This window comes from Podarcis gaigeae, assembly GCF_964106915.1.
Source record: "Podarcis gaigeae genome assembly, chromosome: 2".
Lineage (NCBI taxonomy): Eukaryota > Metazoa > Chordata > Lepidosauria > Squamata > Lacertidae > Podarcis > Podarcis gaigeae.
The window spans coordinates 75,184,917-75,206,940 of record NC_139679.1 but is presented as its reverse complement, the minus strand read 5'-3'; the positions used below and the strand labels follow the sequence as shown (position 1 = coordinate 75,206,940).

Sequence of the window (22,024 nt, the reverse complement as noted above, 5' to 3'; positions counted from 1 at the left end):
CTAGTTACGCTGAAAATGAATTTAAACAGCCTTTACAGAGCTGCATATGATATAAGGTTGAGAATTTTGTTGAAAACCAGCATATAAATTAAACATGATATCCCCAAGTTTACACAATAGTGCAGTCATATATGCTCACAGATGTTATTAAAATCACAGCATTGGATTAGTTTGCTTTTTTTTTTTAACAAGAATACCTGCCTTGATTTTGCACAGATACAATCGTCTGCTGGCAGTCATTGCAGCGAGTTTAAAAGATCTGCTGAAAGCTCTCAAAGGCCTAGTGGTGATGTCATCCCAGCTGGAACTGATGTCCATCAGTTTATACAACAATATTGTCCCGGAGATGTGGAATAGTAAGGTACTTCTGAGTGCTATGCACAGTTTTTGGTAGTTGCAGCAGTGCAGCAGGTTGTTTTGCAAAATGGGAGAAACACCTCTAACACTACTTAGCTGCTATGACTGGTCAGTTTTTTCATAAGGAACGCCAAGCCAGACTGAAACTTCACAGATGTACAGATGAAGCCAAACCTTAAAAAACACTTTTTCTTGCTTACATTGTAGAAATTTAGCACCATAGATTACTGGCTGACCAAGTAGAGTTAATTTTAATTTGCATTTAAAAGGTTTGCCTCATAGCAATTCAAAGGACTGGGACTTACAGAAACTTAACAGCCCCTTCTTCGAACACCATTCTTCCCACAGGCCTATCCCTCCTTGAAGCCCTTGGCCTCCTGGGTGAACGACCTGCTGCTGCGCATTGACTTCTTGCAGAGATGGATTGAAAAAGGGATCCCACCTGTGTTCTGGATAAGCGGCTTCTTCTTCCCACAGGCTTTTCTAACAGGGACACTGCAGAACTTTGCCAGAAAGTCTATCATATCCATAGACACCATCTCTTTTGACTTCAAGGTCAGTGGATCATGTTGTATCGAAAGCTCAGCAAGTGATGTTTTTTACCCTTTTACCTACTGAAAACCCAAGTGTCAGCTTTGCAAGTGAAAGGTACCTGTGGTTCCTAGTCCCCCATTACATTTAAACCACTACAGCAGTGGTTCCCAATTACCACAGAACACCCCTACTTTTAAAAATTTGGTAGTTTATGTTATGTGAATAGTGCTACAGGTATCCCCAACTAGACACAATCCTTCTGCTCAGATACAGACAAACTCCTTTGATACAATCCCACAGGCAGGCTTCTTTTTCTGTTGTTTCAAACTGGCACATTTCTTTTACCTGGTTGGTTGGTTGGTTGGTTGGTTGGTTGGTTGGTTGGTGAAAACTTGCTTTCCCACCCTCTCAATTTAGGTGATGAGTCAGCCTGTGCAGGCACTAACTCAGCGTCCTACTGAAGGATGTTATATCCATGGCTTGTTTCTGGAAGGGGCTCGCTGGGACCCCATGTTCTTTCAGCTTGCAGAGTCACGGCCAAAGGAGCTGTACACAGAAATGGCAGTCCTGTGGCTAGTTCCTGTGCCTAACCGCAAGCCTCCAACCAAAGGCATTTATCTGTGTCCCATCTACAAGACATTAACTCGTGCAGGTAAGCCTTTCAGGGAAAGGTTGGGTGAAGGTTGCCAAAACTTGGAAAGCAACAGTATTAGAAATTCTGCTCATAAATCTAGCCTTTCTCAACTTTAGGTCCCCACATGGTGTAAGACTACAACTCCCATTATTCTTAGCTTAGTAGTGGTCAGGGATGATGGGAGTTGTAGTTCAAGAAAGGCTACAGTAATCTATCAATAGGGAAGACAGGTGCTTTCTCATGCTGAAAATCAGGTTAGAATTTTAGATATGTCCCTTTGCATCTTTGACTACCTTTAGCAAGATAAAAAGCTTCCCCCATCTCTCAAACAATCTGGGGATTACAAACAATCCCTTGTTACATGGTGCATAAACCTTTGCTAGGGAAGGGGAAGCAGAACAAACAAGGAAGAAAGTGCTCTGCCCTCCAGCCATGATAATTTTTTTCAGCTACTTTTCCGTCTCCAGAGATTTCTTTTGCAGAAATCATGCCAGTTTGAAAGACAAAAAAACTCCTGTAGCAAATGTCATTTCAGCCTTGGGATCATCAGCCTGTAAGTGGTACAAAGATATTATCTTCTTCAGTATACTACAGTCTAACACTGTTCATTTTCTTTGCTAGGGACACTGTCCACAACGGGCCATTCTACTAACTATGTGATTGCTGTAGAGATTCCAAGCAGTAAGCCTCAGAGGCACTGGATTAAACGGGGTGTTGCCTTGATCTGTGCCTTAGATTTCTAAACACTGAAGGAATAGACTTGAGCAGCTTCCTGAAGCTTAGAGGAGAATGAAGTTATGCAGGTGCTCTATGCAACTAGACTTCTTTGATGAAGCCGCCTCTGCTGAAACACAGCTGATCATAAGATTGTGATAATGCTATCATTTCATTAATTTAATCCTATAACATTAATAAAATATCAACTTTGGTTTCGCAGACAACTGTGGCACTCCTAACTGGGATTTCCCTCATCCTGTAGACAAAGAGGACACAAGGGTGCAGTTGCTAAGATGTATAGTGACAAAAGAATTTCTGTTTTTGCAAGTATAGAGACAAAATTTATGATTTTATGGTCTGATCAGAGAAATCCTCAGATGGGTATACATTTTATTTTCTGACCCAAAACTGGTATTTACAGCACTTGAAACTGACAGAACAAAAGACAGTTGATTCTGTCAACATATAAAAAATAATAATTCTACAGTCAGCATCTGTACATATTTTCAGAGAAAGCAAATGCAGTTCTGTTCTCAGCTGCACTACCATCTCAGGAATCACTGGGTGTCCTTTCACTCCTCAGCTTGTGGTCTTCCTTTGCTTTCCACTAATCATTTCTGGTATTACAAAAGAAGACTCAACTATACATGTTCATGGAATGAGCTTCAGCAAAAGAGAAATTCTTCCAGAAATCCTATGATAGCCTATGACTACCAGCAAGCATAGCCTACAGCAAACTTGCAGGTGGGTCCTGGTCTCTCTCCTCAATACGAACGCTGCTCCATTTACCATGTACAATCAAACCTCGGTTGTCGAAAGTAATCCGTTCCGGAAGTCTGTTCGGCTTCTGAAATGTTCAACAACCGAGGCACGGCTTCCGATTGATTGCAAGAGCTTCCTGCACTCAAGCAGAAGCCACGTTGGGACATTCAGCTTCCGAAAAATGTTTGAAAACCAAAGCATTTACTTCCGGGTTTTTGGCGTTTGGGAGCTGAATCGTTCAAAATCGAGCTGAGGTTTGCACTCGATTTTCACAGGACACAAGAGTAAACCAATGTACATAAGGAGAAGTAGAGAAGAAGGTCTCGAGTCGGCTGTGGTGGCAGTAGAGCTGCCATGCTGATTATCCAGCTTGTCAATCTTTTACCATTAAGCCTGCTGCTGCAGCAAAAGACTGGCAATGAGGTAGAACTGGGGGGGGGGGGGATTGTACACCCTTGCTGGCAAGTAGCAGCAGCAGAGGGTGACTGAGTATGCAGCTGTAGGGCTGCTGAGCAGTGTCCGCAATCCCAGGTACACCTGCGCACTCATGATCCAGCTGTCTCTGCCTTGGCCATCACCCATGCTAAAGGCGTAACTCCTCCCTCACTGATCACTGCCACCACTGCTGAGAAAACTACTACTTCTTGCCCTATCTCACTTTTCATTATAAAAGCATGCAAGGAAAACCAATTATCCAACGGTAGCCCTTTCATCAACAGTCTGCTTCCTGTCTGTGCCTCAGAAGTGTTAACAACCCCAAAAAAGGGCCACTTCACTTTCACTGGCAGCAGTGAAAGAGCTGCTTTCCTGGGGCTTCTTCCTTTATTCCACCTGCCATATGCATGGAGGAATCACACAGAGAGACCACCGTCATGATTCCTACCCACCTGATTTTTTTTGGTGGTCTAATGGTTCCAGAGAGCAGAGAGAGAACAGAACAAATACCTATGTTACTTCTAGCATATCATGACACTAATCCACCCATGTCAACTGTTTGTCTCAGCATTGTTTTAACTTCATAAGGGTGGTTTCATGCAGCATAATCTGAACAAAAGCCAAGGGGCACCTGAGGCTACAGTTTATCAACCCCCAAGATCAGGAAGGGGGAAATGATCATTCTGATCCTTTTCTGTCCATGGCTAACAAACAGAAAAATATAACAGAAATCAGCACACACTTCAAGGTATACACCCTTGTAAATTGTGAGTCACACTGTGTCCGCCCATTTCAGAAATTCCTCTCCCTGTTCCTGCAACAACTGAAGAAACCACCCAGAGAAACATTAACAGGACTGATACTGAACTGAAAGACCTTCTGCAAAGGAGGAGCAAAGAAGCCTGACCTTCAAGTGGACAGCATCCCTTCCAATGCACATAACAGATTCCTGGAAAAGGGGTAGATGGCCACCTGTAGTCCACTACAATGATAATATGGCTCAGAAAATATATATATATACATTTTAATACAGAAAATAGATAATAGCCTCCCAGGAGAACACAGAGCCATCGGCACTGGCCAGAAACAGTACATAGCCAATTCCTTTTTTGCTGGGAAAACTGAACCCAACACTACACCAACTCCTGCTGCAATGCCCTTCTAGAAGGTGGCAGGAACTTGGTTTCTCCTTTTCCAATAATCTCCCTACAGAGCTTCTAAAGGATGCCATTGGCTACTGCAAGATATACTGCAGATGGATTTTGGACACTGAGTAGCAAATTCAAGTGCTGTGTTAAGTAGGACCCTCAAGTGGTCCTGGTCCTTAGGGTTTGGAGAAAAGTTACACTGGAATGCCCACATAGTCACCACCATTAGAGGAACATCTACAGCCCATTTGAATGCAGGTGGATTTGCATGTAACATCACACTAACACTGATTATTTGAACAGAGATGTTCAGTGCAAAGCCCGTCTCCTGGGCACTGCCCAGCTGGTAGAGCCTGAAATGCGCACCAGATGACCAAAGTGACAAGCAGTGAACACAACGTACTGTCCAAAGGCCGGTGCTACTGACGCTTGGCTTTATACGGCCGGGAACGTTTCCGCCGGTCAGGCTTCCGCTGCTTGTGGAGACGCCCAATGCTGACCCCTTGCCGCCTACGCACAGAGATGTTCTGTTCCACAAGGCTAGCCAACATTCCTGCAGGAAGAGAGTTTGAAAGGTTAGCTAAAGAGAAACAATTGTTGTTATGCAGTTAAGAATGTTCTTTCCTTTTTAGCCACTTCAAAACACAAATTCTAGGGAAATAGCTATACTTGCCAAACAAAAGTCTTGGGACCTTAAACCAAAGATTTATTGTAGCATAAAGGTTGTGTGAACTAAAGCTTCCATAGCCAGTCCTCTAAAGATATTCATCTTTAAGGTGCAATTTAAGACATACTGTCCTTCAAAGTAAACTATACAAGTCTTCAATTCTGTACCCAGAGAGACGGTTAGATAGTCAGGAGCATTATATGCATCACAAGTTCATGATCAGGAATTATTTAAAAAAGCATGCCCAAACATGGAAACTCTTCAAAGGTCCGCTTTGTGGATACTGCCTTCAAAGGGAGGAGATTTAGAATCAAAGCTGCAGTTTCCAAAATGCAAGTGAAGACCAAAAGAACAGTCCCTGATGCCAGGACTGCTCAACAGGCATCTTACCTTCTTGTGCCAGCATAGAGATAAAGGTGCATATGAATTCATCATAATTGTGAGTTCTTCTCTGGTCATCAATCTAAGGGGAAGAGTCAGTAAGGTGGAAGAGAATAATCAGTTCAGCAGTTATAGTAGAAGCAGTCAAGAGAAAATGTTTGCCAATGTTAACTTTCGTGTGGCTGACTGGCAGTATATGTGAATTAGGTCTACTGTATCTTATCCAAAATAAGCTTGGGAAATTATATCCAGTGGCACACCAGTGCCCACAAATGAAGAACTATGGCAAAGCCCCATTTTCTCCAGTTTTTAGTAGATGTATAATAAGTAACAGACAATGAGATTTCCAGCTTCAGGCAAGCAGCACTTGCAAATATTACTAACCCAGCCAAAAAAGCAGTAGCTTAGCATCATGAATGGGCTCCTGGTATGATGTCTTCTGATTTTGCTAGTCTGAAGACTTCTCTTCATATCAGAAACTGTGGTCATGGTGAAGGAAAGTCATCTCATGATTACCCCCCAAGATGAAACACCCTGCTAGAATACCTTGAACTTCTTCCTTTTCTCTATCTCCTCCTTTAAACAGGCTTCATAGTTAGCTATTTCGGCTTCCACACATTTCAGCAGTGCCAGCAGCTCCTGCCAGAGCCAAAACAGGGACATATGAACACACCCAATCCCCAACAGTGTTTCCTCGACTTGCAAAGTCAGCAGAAAAAACAATGCACCATCTAGAACAATCTCACATGAAGCACAAAGCACATCTCATAGCTTCAGTGCCAGACCAGGGCATTTTGTAACTCATAGAGTAGCTCCCCGGGCAGCGGGTACTCAGTCCAGAAACCATATTAAGAGAGGCTGCAATGGGGGGAAGTTGTTCTACCTAACGGCAGCAAGGAAGAAGGGAAAAAAGCCACCAGCAGTAATGTAGGAAATTAACAAGCTGCAAGGTTTAGTGTTACACAGTCTCATAGACCTTGGACTGTCTGAAGCAGGCATCCCCAATCCTTTGGCCCTCCAGATGTTTTGGACTACAATTCCCATCATCCCTGACCACTGGTTCTGTTGGCAAGGGATCATGGGAATTGTAGGCCAAAACATCTGGAGGGCCACAGGTTGGGGGTGCCTGGTCTGAAGCATTAACTGTGAGGAATTGCAGCATCTAAAACTCATACTAACAACGAGCATCAGCTGTCTTGGGGAGGGAGGGAAGCAGGGGTAGAAATGCTTACTTTAGGAGAATACTTTTCCCCACAAGGGAGATCACCAGACCGACCAAGTCCAGCCTTCTCCTTGCTGTCATTTGCTTCACTTGAGTCTCTCTCTTCTAGTTTGACAGTGGACTGAAGCTCTTCACTGGATTTGCTAGAAGATGAGGAGTTTTTCCCACCATCTGGTATCAGTGGAGAAGAGAGCAAAAAGGAGGAATGCTGCAGGAGAGTTGGACTAGGTGACCCTTGGGGTCCCTTCCAACTTTACAATTCTAACACACAGGGTGGATTCATCTTATTAAAACCATTGTATACCACTTTTCATTTCAAAGAAATACCAAAGTAGTTTACAAAATAAAACACAGCTGCATATAAGCACAACATGACAATAAAACATCAACATCAAATCAAGTAGCCAGAAATGCCAGGAAGTGACATTAACATTTAGGAAAATACACAAATGGTTTAAGTACTTCTGTAGGATTTAAATACATGTTTTGAGCACAGGTCATACTCATATTCCTCCTTTGAGATCTATCCCATGCATAGTCCTAGGCCAAACTCCTACTTTTAGTAGTCCAAGGCTGTAGTCACATCAAGTCAACACTGGGTCCTTCTATAGGGATTACTCATAAGCATATGCCTTGCTTCGACACAGTTCACACATGCTTTGGGAGGAGAGAAGTTGTGAAGATTATCTGATAGTACTTTGGCTCTGCTTCCAGAATCAGCAATGAGCCAGACTCTTAGTGATGGAAAAAGGAACTCTGGAAAAAGGAAGAGCAGACCTTTGCTGTAATGCTCTCACCAACAAACTGCAGAAGTTAGGGGAATCTCCACAATATATGCCATATTCATAATCATTGCCCACCAAACCACAGGTTCATCCCTACACCCAAAAAAGCTTTTAAAGGCGCCTAGTAAAAAAAACAAAAACACATGGGCCTTTTTCTCTGTAACCTGGCAGGTTTCAAACCTAAGAGTACCTCTATATGCTGTTTTCATAAACATCATCCCTTTAAAAAACAGGAAAAATTAAGTGAGCCTTTTAACTTTTCTAAACAAAACCTGTCCTTGCAGTTTCTCCTTCTGAAGTTTGGCAGGATTCATCTCCTTAGAAGAGCCTATATCATGCCTGCAAATTTCATCCAATTCTGCCCAAAATTAACACATACATAGATGGTTCCTCTTGGGTGGGTGGGTTTAAACTTTAAATGTGCCTAGCATGAAAACTCATTGTCCTATGTTTTTATAAGATGGAAAACTTCCAAACTAGGATTTGAATCCAGAACTGAAATGGATAGCCTCCAAATCACTCTCGACTGAACTGGTTTCTGAACTGAATCTGGATCAGCACACCCCTACTAAACAGCTTTTTGTTCTATTCTTATGCCTTCGGTATCTAACTGGATACCACTGGCCATTCTCTCACTGCTCATCATTGAGTCAGAACCGTCTGGTACAGGAGTAGTTACAGGAGTACAGGGGCTACAGCTCTTCCCCTGAACCTTACCTGTTATAGTAAGTGGGCAGAAAACCCCATCCTCTGTGAGGTGCAGCAAGCCTGTGCTGATGATAGGCCCCAAATCCCTCACAGCTCGATTGTAGCGTATACAGTCCACACGCAGAAGGCTATCCTCCTCCCCAAACAGCACCTTGGAGATGTGAGAGGTGACAGGGCTGGAGGGACGAGTGGGGTTGGCTGAGCGGATGGGGGAGCGGAGTGGGGAATTGAAGGCACTCCCAATCTCTGAGGCAGTGTCCGTACTCTCATTGCTGGGTGTGGGAGATGGTTGGGAATGGGTAACAGCAGCAACGGCAGTGCCTCCACTGCTGGTCTTGATTGACAGGGGGATGGAGAGATCCTTCTGTGTTTCCTTGAGCTTCTCAGTTAGGACATTAATAGTGTTGGGCTGCAGCATGGAGAGCTGGCCATCTGCACTCCCCACCAGGGGCTCCTGCTTCACTGGGCCCTTCCGTTTGTATCTGTTCAAGATTAGGGAACAAGAGAGGAGGATCAATTGAAGATCAAATGAGAATGATCGAAGGGGAATAGGAGCAGCAAATATCAGGCATAACAGGTCTGGTGGAAACAATCAAAACATCACAGTATTCCATACTCACATTCAGTAATATACAATTAAAAAATGCAGAACACCAGGAGTCTCTACTATAAAGGATTTGTCTGCTTGTTTGTTTAAACCAGTGTTTCCCAAACTCATAGCTCCAGCTGTTTTTGGACTACAATTCCTGTCATCCTTGCTCACTGGTCCTACTAGCTAGAGATGATGGGAGTTGTAGTCCAAAAACAGCTAGAGACCCAAGTTTGGGAAACCCTAGTTTAAACAGTTTGTATCCCACTTTTCACCAGGTAGGTCTCAAATCAGCTTACATACAACAATAAAATATGCAAAATTTAAAACAAACCTCTGAAATTTAAAATCTCCTTTCAGAAGGGAGTGCGGCTTCAAATCAAAGCCAAATAAAGCAACTGAAAATGCTGGTTTTGAAAAATAATCACTGACTTGCATTGAAAAGCTCCCACCCTCTATTCTATGCCTATAAAGGAGCAAAGGGAGAATGAATCGCCATTACCTCATGGTGGGATTGGCATTGCAAACTTCCTCCTCCTCATCATCATCATAGTCATCCTCCTCGTCTGAGTACTGCTGGTGCTGCCGTACTGGGACCCGGCTCCGGCCCACTCCTGCTGCAAGGTCCTCTTCCTCCTGCATTGCATATCAGAACACACCTTAGGGATGCAATCTGGGAGGATCTACTGCCCTCAGAAGCCTCTCATTTAACCAAACAGTCCTTCACAAAGAAATATCCCAGGCATCATCCGAGCCCTGAGAAACCAGCTTTCTAAGCCCATATCTGTAGTGCCAAATTTCCCATTAAAATAGCTCAAAAATGGCAAAAAAATAAATAAATGTGATCTTGCCGAATAAGCTCAATAACAGAAAAAGCTTAACAAGCTTTCTGTCTGGGTTTTCACTGTTTGAAATATGGGAACCCTAGATCAGATCAATGGCCCATCCTGTTCTCCCCAGTGACCAACTAGATGCTCATAGAAAGCAGGATATGAACTATCATGTCCAACTTCCACTTCCTAGCAACTGATATTCAGAGACAGAGATGGCTATTCCAACCGAACACAGCCACGGTGCTTAGTAACCACTGATAGCCATTTATTCACAACATAGGAATGTTCCTACTTCATACCCACTAATGGACAAGCTAAGAGAGTCAGTGGAACTTCAGTGGAACAACCTACAAAGCAATGGCAGCCACCTATGTAGAAAAGCTTTAAAAAATAAATAAATACTGAAGGGAAATTCTCATGTTAACAATTTGTTTCAATTTGGCATGTAAAAGAAAGCTTGACAACAAGTCACTGTCAACTGGAGATTCGTAAATCAGAAACTTGAATGAGATACTTGTGTTCAGCATAGCTCCCCTATACTTACTTGCATGGGTGACTTGGCATAGTTGTGGTTATCCAGGAAAGCTGGCAGTCTCTGCACAATAGGGCTAGGGTTGGCCAGTGTCCCATTGATGCTGCTCACAGGTAGCTTATTGCACAGCTTGGATTTGCTTGGAGGGCTCTGGGTTGATGAAGGCTGATCCTGGCCTCCAGACTCCTCAGTGCTCTCTGGAAAGAACACCTCTCTTTTATTTTCCCATTTGAGAGCATTTACACTTGCTTAGTGAGTAAATGCATACACCACCAATGAGACATTTTCAGATGCACTGAGCAAGCACTCCATTCCAGAACACCACACGCTTACCCCAAATCCAACAAAGGCAAACAGAGACACTTAAATCTGATACAAATGCCTACAATTTGCAACCCTGTTTTTGCACTAAGGGACGGGCTAAAGCAGGCATGGCCAAACTTGGCCCTTCAGATGTTTTGGGACAACTCCCATCATCCCTAGCTAACAGGACCAGTGGTCACGGATGATGGGAACTGTAGTCCCAAAACAGCTGGACGGCCAAGTTTGCCCATCACTGGGCTAAAGTATTATTTATTTATTTTGTTTAAATAGTAAAATCAGGCTCTCAGTGGCTTTCACTTAGTGAATGGATCCTTAATAAGCCAGGTTTATTTTATTACATTTCTACCCCACCCTTCCTCCCAAAGGAGCCCAGGGTGGCAAACATCAGAATGATAATACACACACACACACACACACTCTTACAAACAGTTAAAAACATCTAAAAACATATCCCATTCTGAGCATGGTTCTTTGTTCTCCGCACTCCACACCCCCCTTCTACATTTCCCCATACCTGCTTGTGAGCTCTCGGGGACCAGCTGCACTCGCCCCAGTGGCAGGGCGGTGGGGGGTTTGCTGTTTGTTGACTTTGGCTCTTCAGAAGCCTGGGCCTCCAGGAATTTCTGGGTGTGGACCAGCTCTGGTTGCGTCACACGGATTAGCTGGTGAGGAAAAAATATAGATAGAACAAAGCAATTCACAAAAAGGAAAAACCCACAGACACAGAAGGAAAGCAATGAAGTTCCCATCAACATGCCAGTTCCCAGTAAACATGCTTCCTTAATGAAAAGGCCAGCCAGGAGTGGGGAGGAGGAGGATAACCATGTAACCTCTTGCGCTATTTATTTATTTCTGCTATTACTGAATTATATGGGGCTGCTGCCACTGCTCACTCTGATCACCAACCCCCCAACCACCATCCTTTCTCCCCCCACCTGACCAAACACCCCACTCCCTCTCCATAGCCCCGCTTCCCTCACAGCTCATTAAACGTTTAATGGAGGGAAGGATGCTTCAGAAAGTGATTTGCCAAACCACTCTCTGAAGTGCTTCCCAACCACCTTTAAACACCACTTCGGCAAAGGGGGAGGGAAACAGTGAGAGAAACAGCTCTCTGAACCTTCCCCACATTAAACATTACTCCTTCCTTAGCATCTCACATGGGCTGTGCAGCAACTTACTTGCTTAGCTGCCTGCTGCACTCTTGTACATAATACAAGCCATAATACAGTGTGACACTTACAAACACGTAGTACAGAAAGACTTTGGTTCAAGCAATGATTTAGAAAGAATTCATTTTGGTTCCCACGCCAGGCTCAGAGGCCAGCCCACAGAGGGCCTTCCCTGAATTCTATACATACAGAAGTCATCTTCCAGTGTTTCTAAATTGAGGGAAAGTGGGTGAAAAATGTATTCAATCTGCAGCCCCAGTAATGGTTCAACAACATCAGTCTTGTACACAGACATACAGATAGCCAGAAGCAGTCAAGAGAAGAGATTCAATTACTAGGCTCATCCCAAACTTACCTGCTGCAAAGCCTCTAATACAGTTTGCCGGTTCATCTTCAAGATATGCAGCTTGGATTCATACTTCATCCTCCTGTCAGGCACGACTGCCATCAAGTTAAAGCGGATGTCATGATATGGCTCCCTGCAGGAAGACAGCATCAAGTGCTAAGCGCCCCAATTCAAAGAACAGGGTGAGTCTTTGAAAAGAGGACCCGTGGAACATGTGTACTCTGTATCCACAGGGCCTCTTTTAAAGGACTCACTCTGTATTTGCAGCAGTATATTTCCCTCTGTCACCACAATGCTAACATGACAGTGTATGGCACTGAACGGACAAAACTATTGGAGTGCAGGTGCAACATGTCTTAGGACCAGAAGGCAGCCTTCCGGAGAAAGCTGAACCAAAGCAGGATCTACAGAATGTGAGATCCCAGGAGAAAGACTTGTCTCTTTTGAATCACACCCTCCTAACTTATCACAGGATCCTAACTAAACAAGACAGCTATGCAACATCCCAAGTAACAGAGGCACTAAGCCTCTGAATGACTGCACATAGACTCATGAGCAGGAGACTGCTAATGCGCACATGTCATGCTCATGGGCTTCTCATAGGCATCTGGCTGGCCACCATAAGAACAAGGTCTTCCTATGCTATGGCGCTTTGATCATTTACCCTGCTGTGGCAAGTCCAATTCTCTCCATGATCACTCTTCGAGCTTTGTCTGTCCATTCCTCCTCTTCTGCCCACGGCCCTGAAAAAGCAATAGGTAAATGTAGAAAGAAAGAAAGAAAAGGTCCCTGCTAACAGATTAAATGAGCTTGAACTGCATACGCAACAGGGTGTGTAAAGGTGGTTCAGTTAAGGTAAAGAAATCCATCGCAAGACCTATCACGTACAACAACCCTTGGGAACGAGCTCACCTAAGCTTCCCATGTGGCTGGCTAGATTCTGATCCATCCATGCTACCTCCAAAGTCAACTTACAAAATAAATGTAAATTGTCCCCCTTTAAGATGTTTATTTCAGCCTAACCCTGAGACCCAGAACAGGTTATCAAATCTAAAGAAAATAAAAACCTAGAAACACATTCAGATTAAAAAACAAACCACTCCTTCCCATTGTATCCAGGTGCTTTCTAATGCTGTTCTCCTACTCAACCGTTTGCAGAGGTTACCAGAATAAGGCATTTCCGCCCATTCTCTCTCCTCACACCCCCAAGAGGTAACAAAATATACCCAGAAATCCTTAGATATGATGTTGCCTCCAGTCATGATTCAGTCCCACTCTTTAACGAGTTCCCCAAGATACATCTATTTGCTAGACCTTTGCTAATTCATAGAGTTTACTTTTCCTCCGACCTCTTCTCTTGCCCACTTTCTTTTCTTTTTTCACATGTGCCCGTCTACGTAGATAAGTTTGCACACAGTTCTGCTATCGTTTATTTTACTTACTGCAATGATTTAATGCAGTAAGAGTGCTCTGATGGTGTTTCCTGCTTGGCAGGGGGTTGGACTCGATGGCCCTTGTGGTCTCTTCCAACTCTATGATTCTATGATTCTAATGTATTTCTTTCCTGCCTCACCAGAAGAATTTGCAGAGTAATAATACAACAAATACAAAATATACCAAAAACATCTGAAAAGAGCAACTGCGAGCAAATGAACAGTAGACTAAAACTGCAAACACAGCCTCCCTCCTGCAATTCCTGCAGCCAAGCTGGTGCCGAATATATTGCTCTGTTTTCCTTTTGTTTTCCTTTGGACCACATCAGTGAGGCTAAGGGTTGGGCTGGGGTCTTGTCCTCTGGGCAGCCCAGGACTTCCATTAACACACTTCCCAGGCATACAACTCAGAGATGCACCCTACTGTCTCGAGAGACAGATGGGTGCCAACAACAACATTTATGATGACTCCAAATATCTTGCAGCCAGACCAACATTTTTAGTTTTTCAGATAAGCAAAGGCACAGTAGGTGGAGTCCCTTACCATGGTCAATGGGATAAACCTTCAGGCCATCCAGCTCAAAGAGCCTCCCCTTAATGGGAACGTAGCTGACAAAGTGAAAAGCCTCCATGGTTCGCACCGCACTGATCCCATTCTGTTTCTCTGGCAAATGCCGGGGCTCTGGCCTACCAAAAAACCAACAGACAAGAAGTCAGAATAGATGTGGTCTATTTTGCAGCAAGCTTTTTTATGTTGTGATCCCACTTACCTAGCATGACTGTTGTGGGCCTTGGCCAGTTCTGGGGCATTTCCAATGGCATAGCCTTTGCTCTGTGGGGAGGAAACAGAGCAAAAAGATAAGATAGCTTTATTTTCACTAGAGACCTTTATCAGGCAAGGAAGCCCCCCCCCCCCCAAATGCCACCTCCCTTCTTGATTGAATTCAGAATGGCATAGCTTGGGCACCACTCCAGCTAGCCAGGAGGACTACTCTCTAAGTAAAAGCTAAGTAAAATTTACTTAGAAATAATCTGCATGAGTTTTGCGAGACAACTACAACCACAGTTTGATCAGACAATATGGAGATAAGTCATACTGGCTGGGAAAGAAGACACTACAAAGAAAGGATGTTTTATAAAAGCACTTGGGGAGATCAGAAGCTTACAGTGATTTCAGATTTAAAAAGGTAAAGGACCCCTGACAGTTAAGTCCAGTCGCAAATGACTCTGGCTCATCTCGCTTTACTGGCCGAGGGAGCTAACATTTGTCCGCAGACAGTTTTTCTGGGTCACGTGGCCAGCATCACTAAGCCACCATGACTGGTGAAACCTGAGCAGCGCATGGAAACACTGTTTACCTTCCCGCCGGAGCGGTACCTATTTATCTACTTGCACTTTGACGTGCTTTCAAACTGCTAGGTTGGCAGGAGCTGGGACCGAGCAACGGGAGCTCACCCCATTGCTGGGATTCAAACGGCCGACCTTCCGATCGGCAAGCCCTAGGCTCAGTGGTTTAGACCACAGCACCACCCGCATCCCGATTTCAGATTATCCCACCCTCAATGCACCCTGCTGCATCATACCTCTGGACTAAACCCTTTTGTGAACTCCTTCATTCGGCTCAGAGTTGGCCCCAAGTCTACACTGCTGCAGTTCAGGAGGACACTCAACAACGCGTGTGTGGCACAAGAATTGGGGATCAGCTATAAAACATAATATTTACAAACATTTTGAAAAACAAACCAATAAAACAGTCATCAACACTAAACATAAATCTACCAGTGTAGCTATTGATGCCTACAAGCTAAACATATGGTTCTTAATGCATGATAATGGTTAGAGGTCGCAGTCAAAACTGGAAGGAATCAAAACGCCATAGAATTCAACTCCCTGATGCAAGGCCCACACACCTAAAAATATCAACCTACACAAATCAGACCACGTTAGTAACAATGACACCCCTATTCAAGAGAAGTTTTGACAGAGAAAGTCACTGAAGTAAGCACACCAAGGTGTTAACAGATAACACCCACTGTATTGACTTGTTTGTCCCCAGTTGTGTTAGATGGTGACTGAGGAGTGTGCAAGACAGCTAAATCAGAAAGCTGTAATACCTTTGGAATAGTTCAACCCACAAGAAAACAGGAGCCTACTAACAGATATTTCATTTTCAGTATATTCTTCTGAATCATTTCCATCTTCAGCATAAATCATGCTGAAAGTATATATTACAAGCAGATCTGAACATGCTAAGCAGAGAAAGAATGTGAGCTTTATAAAGGAAAACTTGAACAAGTTATAGAAATTTGACTTATGATATCAATTCAATTGTATGTTTTGGGGTTTTTTGTCTGCGAGTTTCGGATTTCAGTGAATACTTTAGGTATCTAGCTAAGAAACCAGCAGATACACAAGGAGGGAAAGATACTGGCTTGGTTCTGTCATCACAACCTTAGTCTGATAAACCATGGGGATGTGTTGTCTGAACCAGGCCACAGTGAAGGGCAGTTTTATGGAAATGGACAGACTAAATAAAGTAATAAGTTAAGTAACTGAAGGTAAGTAAGAAATTGTGATTATGGCAGGGTTGGAGGGTGAAATTCCCTACTCTGAATATGAGGATGCTCTATTCTGTAACCAAGTTATGAAATAAGACTTGGAGCCTTCCACCATGGAAGGCCATATCCCTGATCTCAAATTGGCTGTAGTCAACTGTGGTCACTCAGTGATGAGGAGTTGACACTCTGCACATACTCAAAAGCAGTCTTCTTGAACAGTAATTCACATATTGCAGATTGGATCCTGGGGATTTGTTTTCAGTGCCAAGTATTAGACTGGCTCACATTAAACCCTGTCTCTACCCAACTGGGGAGATCCTTCTTTCTTCATCCATGTCAGCTCACCTGATGAGCAAAGAACATATTATTGACAATGTCATCATCAATCACTGATGTCTCATCTACCAGAGTTGAGACCTTCCGTCGCGATCGGCGCTCTTCAATCCATTTGAAAAGGAAGATAAACCCATAGACTGGTCTGAAGAAAAGAATGGAGACAGCAGGGCACCAATGAAGCTGTATCACTTTTGAAGCATTTCTTTCAACAGTTCTCTAGTCATTCACACATGCCAGCCTAAGAGCTTCAGTCATTTAAACAGTAACTATAGCTGGTAAAAGCAGTGGGGGAGTAGACAAAGTCAACCATAAAGGTAAAGGTAAAGGTACCCCTGCCCGTACGGGCCAGTCTTGACAGACTCTGGGGTTGTGCGCCCATCTCACTTAAGAGGCCAGGGGCCAGCGCTGTCCGGAGACACTTCCGGGTCACATGGCCAGTGTGACAAGCTGCATCTGGCGAGCCAGAGCCGCACACGGAAACGCCGTTTACCTTCCCGCTGGTAAGCGGTCCCTATTTATCTACTTGCACCCGGAGGTGCTTTCGAACTGCTAGGTTGGCAGGCGCTGGGACCGAGCAGCGGGAGCGCACCCCGCCGCAGGGATTCGAACCGCCAACCTTTCGATCGGCAAGTCCTAGGCACTGAGGCTTTTACCCACAGTGCCACCTGCGTCCCTATAAAAAGTCAACCATACCACATTACAAATCCCCATTATTGCATCATTCCTGATACTCCCAAATAGTGACAGCGACCAACGGAAATAGCTACAATCTAACATAGACCTTGGGTTGTATTCAGCTAACTTTTACTCCAAGTAGACCCATTTAAATAACTGGACCTAAGTTAGTAATGGTCATTAATTCGAGTAGGTTTACTCTGAATGAAAGTTAGTTATCTACATTTAATTGTCTATGCTTTACTCACTATTTTTGTACTACTCTAAGCTACAGCAGTCTTGTATTTAAACACTAACCTGGTTGCCATAGCTGACCAGGAATGCTACTATCTTCTAAGAAGGCTAGTAACTTGTATGTGCTTATTTACATGGTTGTACTGCATTACAGAAGGTTTGGCAGGGGTGGGAAACTAGATCTATTTGGTGGGTCAAATCTTTATCTCCCCCACAGACCACGTTTGAGAGGTGTGAGAGCAAAAGCACAGCCACAAAGCACTGTTTGTCCACTGATTGCCAAGCCCTTTGCTAAGCACTTATGGCTGAGCCAGATCTTTACACAATGTGATTACGGTATTCACAAACACCAGAAGGATATTTTGCCTTTCTCAAATCAATATAATGATTACTAACTTACCCTTGGCATTTGCTCTGTAAATCATAGATTTCTTCAACTTGCACCCCCTTAACACCTACAAGAAGATATAGCAGGAGTCACCATGTGGGAAGGAGCAGTCAAGGAATATTAGCAAGGTGATATCCAATGTTAGTCATAGAGTAGTCCAAATGAAACAAAAGGAATTAACTCAATTCATTTATTTCAGTGAGGCTACTCTGAATATGACTAACATTCAGTATCATTCATAGACTACCAGTTGCCATACTCACCAAAATCCTCTACTAATAGAGTGAAGAGCCCTACAAAAGAATACAAGACAGAAAATTACTTACTGACCAATTCATGTATTCTTCAGAAAGAAACTTTTAGCATTTATTTCACTATGAATGTTAAACACAAAATCATGACTAGAAATTATTTAGTCATACTATTGGGCACCTTCATAAAGAATTCAGATGTGTAATATTATTTTTCACTTTTATAACCCACCGTTTCACCAAAGCGTTCACATTGATGTGGATGGATGAGATAACAAACCTGTGAAGGTTGGTGGGTAACTGGTGCAAGGTCACTTGTAGAGCTTTGCAGCCTGAGTAAGGGCACAAACCCACTTCTCATCAGCACAGCACGGGTAAAGCACAGGGGCTGGGGGCCAGAGGGCGGGCTAGCTGGGGGACAATTTCCAAAGTCAGATTGGATTATATTCTGAGCCAATCTATTTCTTGTTGGTTTGTTTTTTAAAGTAACTCTGGTTAATTTTTGAGCCAATCTAACACAAGCTAAACAGTGCAATAATTGGGACACATGCTTAATTTTTTTCAGCTGTGGTGAAGTATACACTAGCTTGAAAAACAGACAGCATATACATGTTAATAATAAGTCTTTCCCCTGAAGAAGGCCTCAGCTGTTTTCTATAGAAAGCATCTATTGTTACAACAGTGTTGGCTGTTGTATTCTAGCATTCCACATTTCCAGAAAAATGTGCTTCAACCTTACATGGTACATCCTTCTAATTGGTTGGAATAAGGTACATTTCAAGCCTTACTCTCACTGTTTGTTATTAAGTATTTAGACTTCTTTCACATGAATCTGACAAGTAGAGTTGGATTTGTAGAAAGACAAAGACATGAGTTTTTTTATTTAGAAATGTTTACAAAGCACTTAATATTTTAAAAATCAAAGTTGTGTACCATCAATCAGCCTTTCTCAACTTTGGGCCCCCATATATTGTTGGACTGTAACTCTCATCATCCATAGCTAGCAGGACCAGTGGTCAGAGTTAATGGGAGTTGTAGTCCAACACCATCTAGTGACCCAAGGTTGAGTACAGCTGGCTTAAAGGTACCAAATATATAATTTAATAAGAACAAAACCTACAAAACAGTAACGGAAAAGCACATAAAATCAAATAAAACAGAAATCCACAGAGTTCAAGCTTGTAAAACAGGGTCCAAACTTATGGGTCAAGGAAAGCCTGGCCAAAAGGATAAGTCTTCATAGGACATGTGAACCACATGATGGCTGCTGCTTCATGTGTGGCAGAGGGAAGGGCATTCCACATTACAGGGGCAGTACAATGGCATAAAAACGTGCCCTGTCAAAATGATGATAAAAGGGCTCCATTAAGCTGAAGGGCATACACATACGCAGACCAATATGAACCTGGTTTTGGACATCTCCAAATATGCCACCATCTCACATCCAATGTTATGGGACCTAACTTGCCTTGCTGCCCACTTATCTTGGGCAACCACAAGGCAACATATCATCAGGATATAAAGTCGCCTGCCATTGGGTGGCACAGCATAGACATTGCATGCCCCAACTCCTCCTGATGAATCCCCTTAAAAGTTATAGCCGTCCTCTGTGCACTGCCACACATAGGGACAGCCCAATTTTACCGCCAACCACTCTCTCACTATCAATGCACTCCACAAGAACAAGCTTTTAGCCACCACCCGCCTTAGCCAGGTATCCTAGCCCACCACCCTCCCGATTCCCAAGTGGGGGGGGAGAGAAGCAGCACATCTCCCTCCCCCTTCTCCGGGTCCACCCACTGCCCGCCCCCCACCTCTTCATTGCCCCAACCTCCCCCTCCCCTCCCCGAGGCCTCCCCCTCACGACCCCCCGGCGACCGCGGGGTGGGGGGCTCCCATATTCACTCACCAGGGTCGCTCTCCAGCTCCAGCCAGCCCTTATTCATCTTCCCCCTGGGTCAGGCCCCAGCGCCATGACCGGCCCCAGGCCCTTCACAGACCCACCTGCCCGCCCACCTCCAGCTTCGGCCACCCGCCACCGCCCGCCGTTTGAGAGGCTCCAATTTCACTCCGCCGCCACCTACAACAACAGGACCCCCCACGCTCACGGCGCCGCCTCTTGAACACGTCATCTCGGCGCGACTCGAGACGCACAGCGTCCGCCCCGACGTAGGAAGAGGGAAATGGAGCGCGGCGAAAGATAAGTCGCGACGCAGTAAGAAAAGTCCCGGGCGGAAAGGGTTGGAGGTTTCCGGTTTGGGCGGAGTTTCAAGAGCTTTGAGCCTGCAGATGTGCTGTTGAATTCGGTTAGATAAATAATTGAGTGGGGGCGAGGGGGGAACCGTTGCTACTGGTTTGATTTTGTTTTATTATATATTTTGTGTTCTCGTTTTGTATTTCTATATTTGTATTTGTGAAGTTGTTCTGTGCTGTGATCTTCGGGCGAAGGGTGAGATACAAATCTAGCAATAGATAAAAAACAAATAAACGACTCTGGGAAGCAGCCCGCCACTACTTTGCATATTTCTGTGTCTGCATTTCTCCCTAGCAGTCGGAACCTTATGCGGGGAATCGGTTCAGCTTGCGGCGGAAGTCCTCTGCATGCCTAGCCAGAAGCAAGCCTCCATGAGGTTTGAGAGTACAGTGGTACATCGGGTTACATACGCTGCAGGGAACAGACTCCGCTAACCCAGAAATAGTACCTCGGGTTAAGAACTTTGCTTCAGGGTGAGAACAGAAATTGTGCTCCGGCGGCGGCAGCAAGAGGCCCCATTAGCTAAAGTGGTACCTCAGGTTAAGAACAATTTCAGGTTAAAAACGGACCTCCGGAAAGAATTAAGTACTTAACCCGAGGTACCACTGTACTAATCCTCGCCATGGCTATTCGGGAGCTCTGCACCCAGTAGGAATTGCGCCCAGGTAATGGGGGTTGAGGTTGCAGACGTGCCAAGAAGGAAGCCCCGCCCTCTGTAAACGTGCATGAAAAAGTAAAGGGACCCCTGACCATTAGGTCCAGTCGTGGCCGACTCTGGGGTTGTGGCGCTCGTCTAGTTTTATTGGCTGAGGGAGCCGGCGTACAGCTTCCGTGTCATGTGACCAACAGGACTAAGCCGCTTCTGGCGAACCAGAGCAGCTCACGGAAACGCCGTTTACCTTCCTGCCGGAGCGGTACCTATTTATCTACTTGCACTTTGACATGCTTTCGAACTGCTAGGTTGGCAGGCACAGGGACCGAGCAACAGGAGCTCACCCCGTCATGGGGATTCGAACTGCCAATCTTCTGATCAGTAAGTTTAACTCACAGCGCCACCCGCGTGCCTGTAAGCGTGCATAGGATGGCGGAATTAAACTGATGGAAGTGTGCGCAAACCAAGTCACGTCTCAACTGGAGTAATGTGTCCTCGTTGGAATATAGACAAAACAGAACAGGTTCATGTGGGGCGGGGTAATGAAGACAGTCACCAATACAGAACACAAATCCTATGAGGAAAGGTTGAATGATTATATTTACCCTGTAGAAGGGAAGGCACAGGTGCGGTATATGATAATGATAGCACTCTTCTCGTTACCTGAATGACTGTCATTATAGAGCTAGAGGGCAAAAGACTTATTCTCTGCTGCCCTCAAAGGCCAGATCTACTAAGCTTAAAGGGGCACGAGATTACTTTTGATGGAAAGAGCAGTTTGACAGTTGAACCAATTACCTAGAGAAGTGGTGGATTCTTGCTTCAAGGAGAGGCTGGGGGATTTCCCAAGAATAAACTATTTTATTTTCAAGAATCCGTGAATACAGTAATATATTTTTTTTCTTATCCTTGGGCAATGGGAAAGAATTTGATTTTGAAAAGGCTACTTAAAAAAAAACCAAAAAACTAGTGATGGGACCATTTCTAGCGCAGGCTTGCCTGCATGCATCAAGCAGGAGCGTGGTCTACAAAGCCCCCTCCACCCTTATGGTTATCCCTTTCTCTGAATCAAGGCCCTCACAGACTGCAGAACTCAT

The 22,024-nt window shown here is 44.3% G+C and overlaps 2 protein-coding genes and 1 long non-coding RNA gene across 3 annotated transcripts in view; 2 read left to right on the top strand and 1 right to left on the bottom strand.

Moving 5' to 3' along the window:
* DNAH1 (dynein axonemal heavy chain 1) overlaps positions 1-2,452 on the top strand; it is a 116,532-nt gene extending 114,080 nt beyond the window's left edge. The window contains 4 exon segments of the mRNA XM_083726716.1: positions 217-361; positions 706-912; positions 1,309-1,543; positions 2,147-2,452. Coding sequence (XP_083582842.1) covers positions 217-361; positions 706-912; positions 1,309-1,543; positions 2,147-2,268 — 709 coding nt within the window. The 3' untranslated portion in view covers positions 2,269-2,452.
* Positions 2,453-2,615: 163 nt separating this feature from the next.
* Positions 2,616-20,235, bottom strand: BAP1 (BRCA1 associated deubiquitinase 1). The gene is made up of 17 exons (XM_083726579.1): positions 19,931-20,235; positions 18,034-18,063; positions 17,783-17,837; positions 16,483-16,615; positions 15,163-15,282; positions 14,350-14,411; positions 14,124-14,266; positions 12,811-12,889; positions 12,156-12,279; positions 11,143-11,290; positions 10,317-10,501; positions 9,442-9,575; positions 8,360-8,832; positions 6,868-7,028; positions 6,182-6,274; positions 5,645-5,717; positions 2,616-5,140 (listed from the first exon to the last, which is right to left on the bottom strand). The coding sequence occupies exons 1-17, from the start codon at positions 19,965-19,967 to the stop codon at positions 5,007-5,009; spliced, it is 2,184 nt and encodes a 727-aa protein (XP_083582705.1). The 5' UTR covers positions 19,968-20,235; the 3' UTR covers positions 2,616-5,006.
* Positions 20,148-20,962, top strand: LOC310838866. The gene is made up of 3 exons (XR_014561187.1): positions 20,148-20,236; positions 20,570-20,651; positions 20,875-20,962. It is a non-coding gene; the product is annotated as an uncharacterized lncRNA (long non-coding RNA).
* Positions 20,963-22,024: the final 1,062 nt, after the last annotated feature.

Excerpts from the sequence above, each read along its gene's own strand:
- BAP1 (XM_083726579.1), bottom strand. The coding sequence starts at position 19,967 with ATGAATAAGGGCTGGCTGGAGCTGGAGAGCGACCCTG. Across the intron at positions 14,412-15,162 it reads CAAAAGGGTTTAGTCCAGAG|AGCAAAGGCTATGCCATTGG; the intron begins GTATGATGCAGC and ends TCCTCCCCACAG. Across the intron at positions 11,291-12,155 it reads TATTAGAGGCTTTGCAGCAG|CTAATCCGTGTGACGCAACC; the intron begins GTAAGTTTGGGA and ends TTTCCTCACCAG.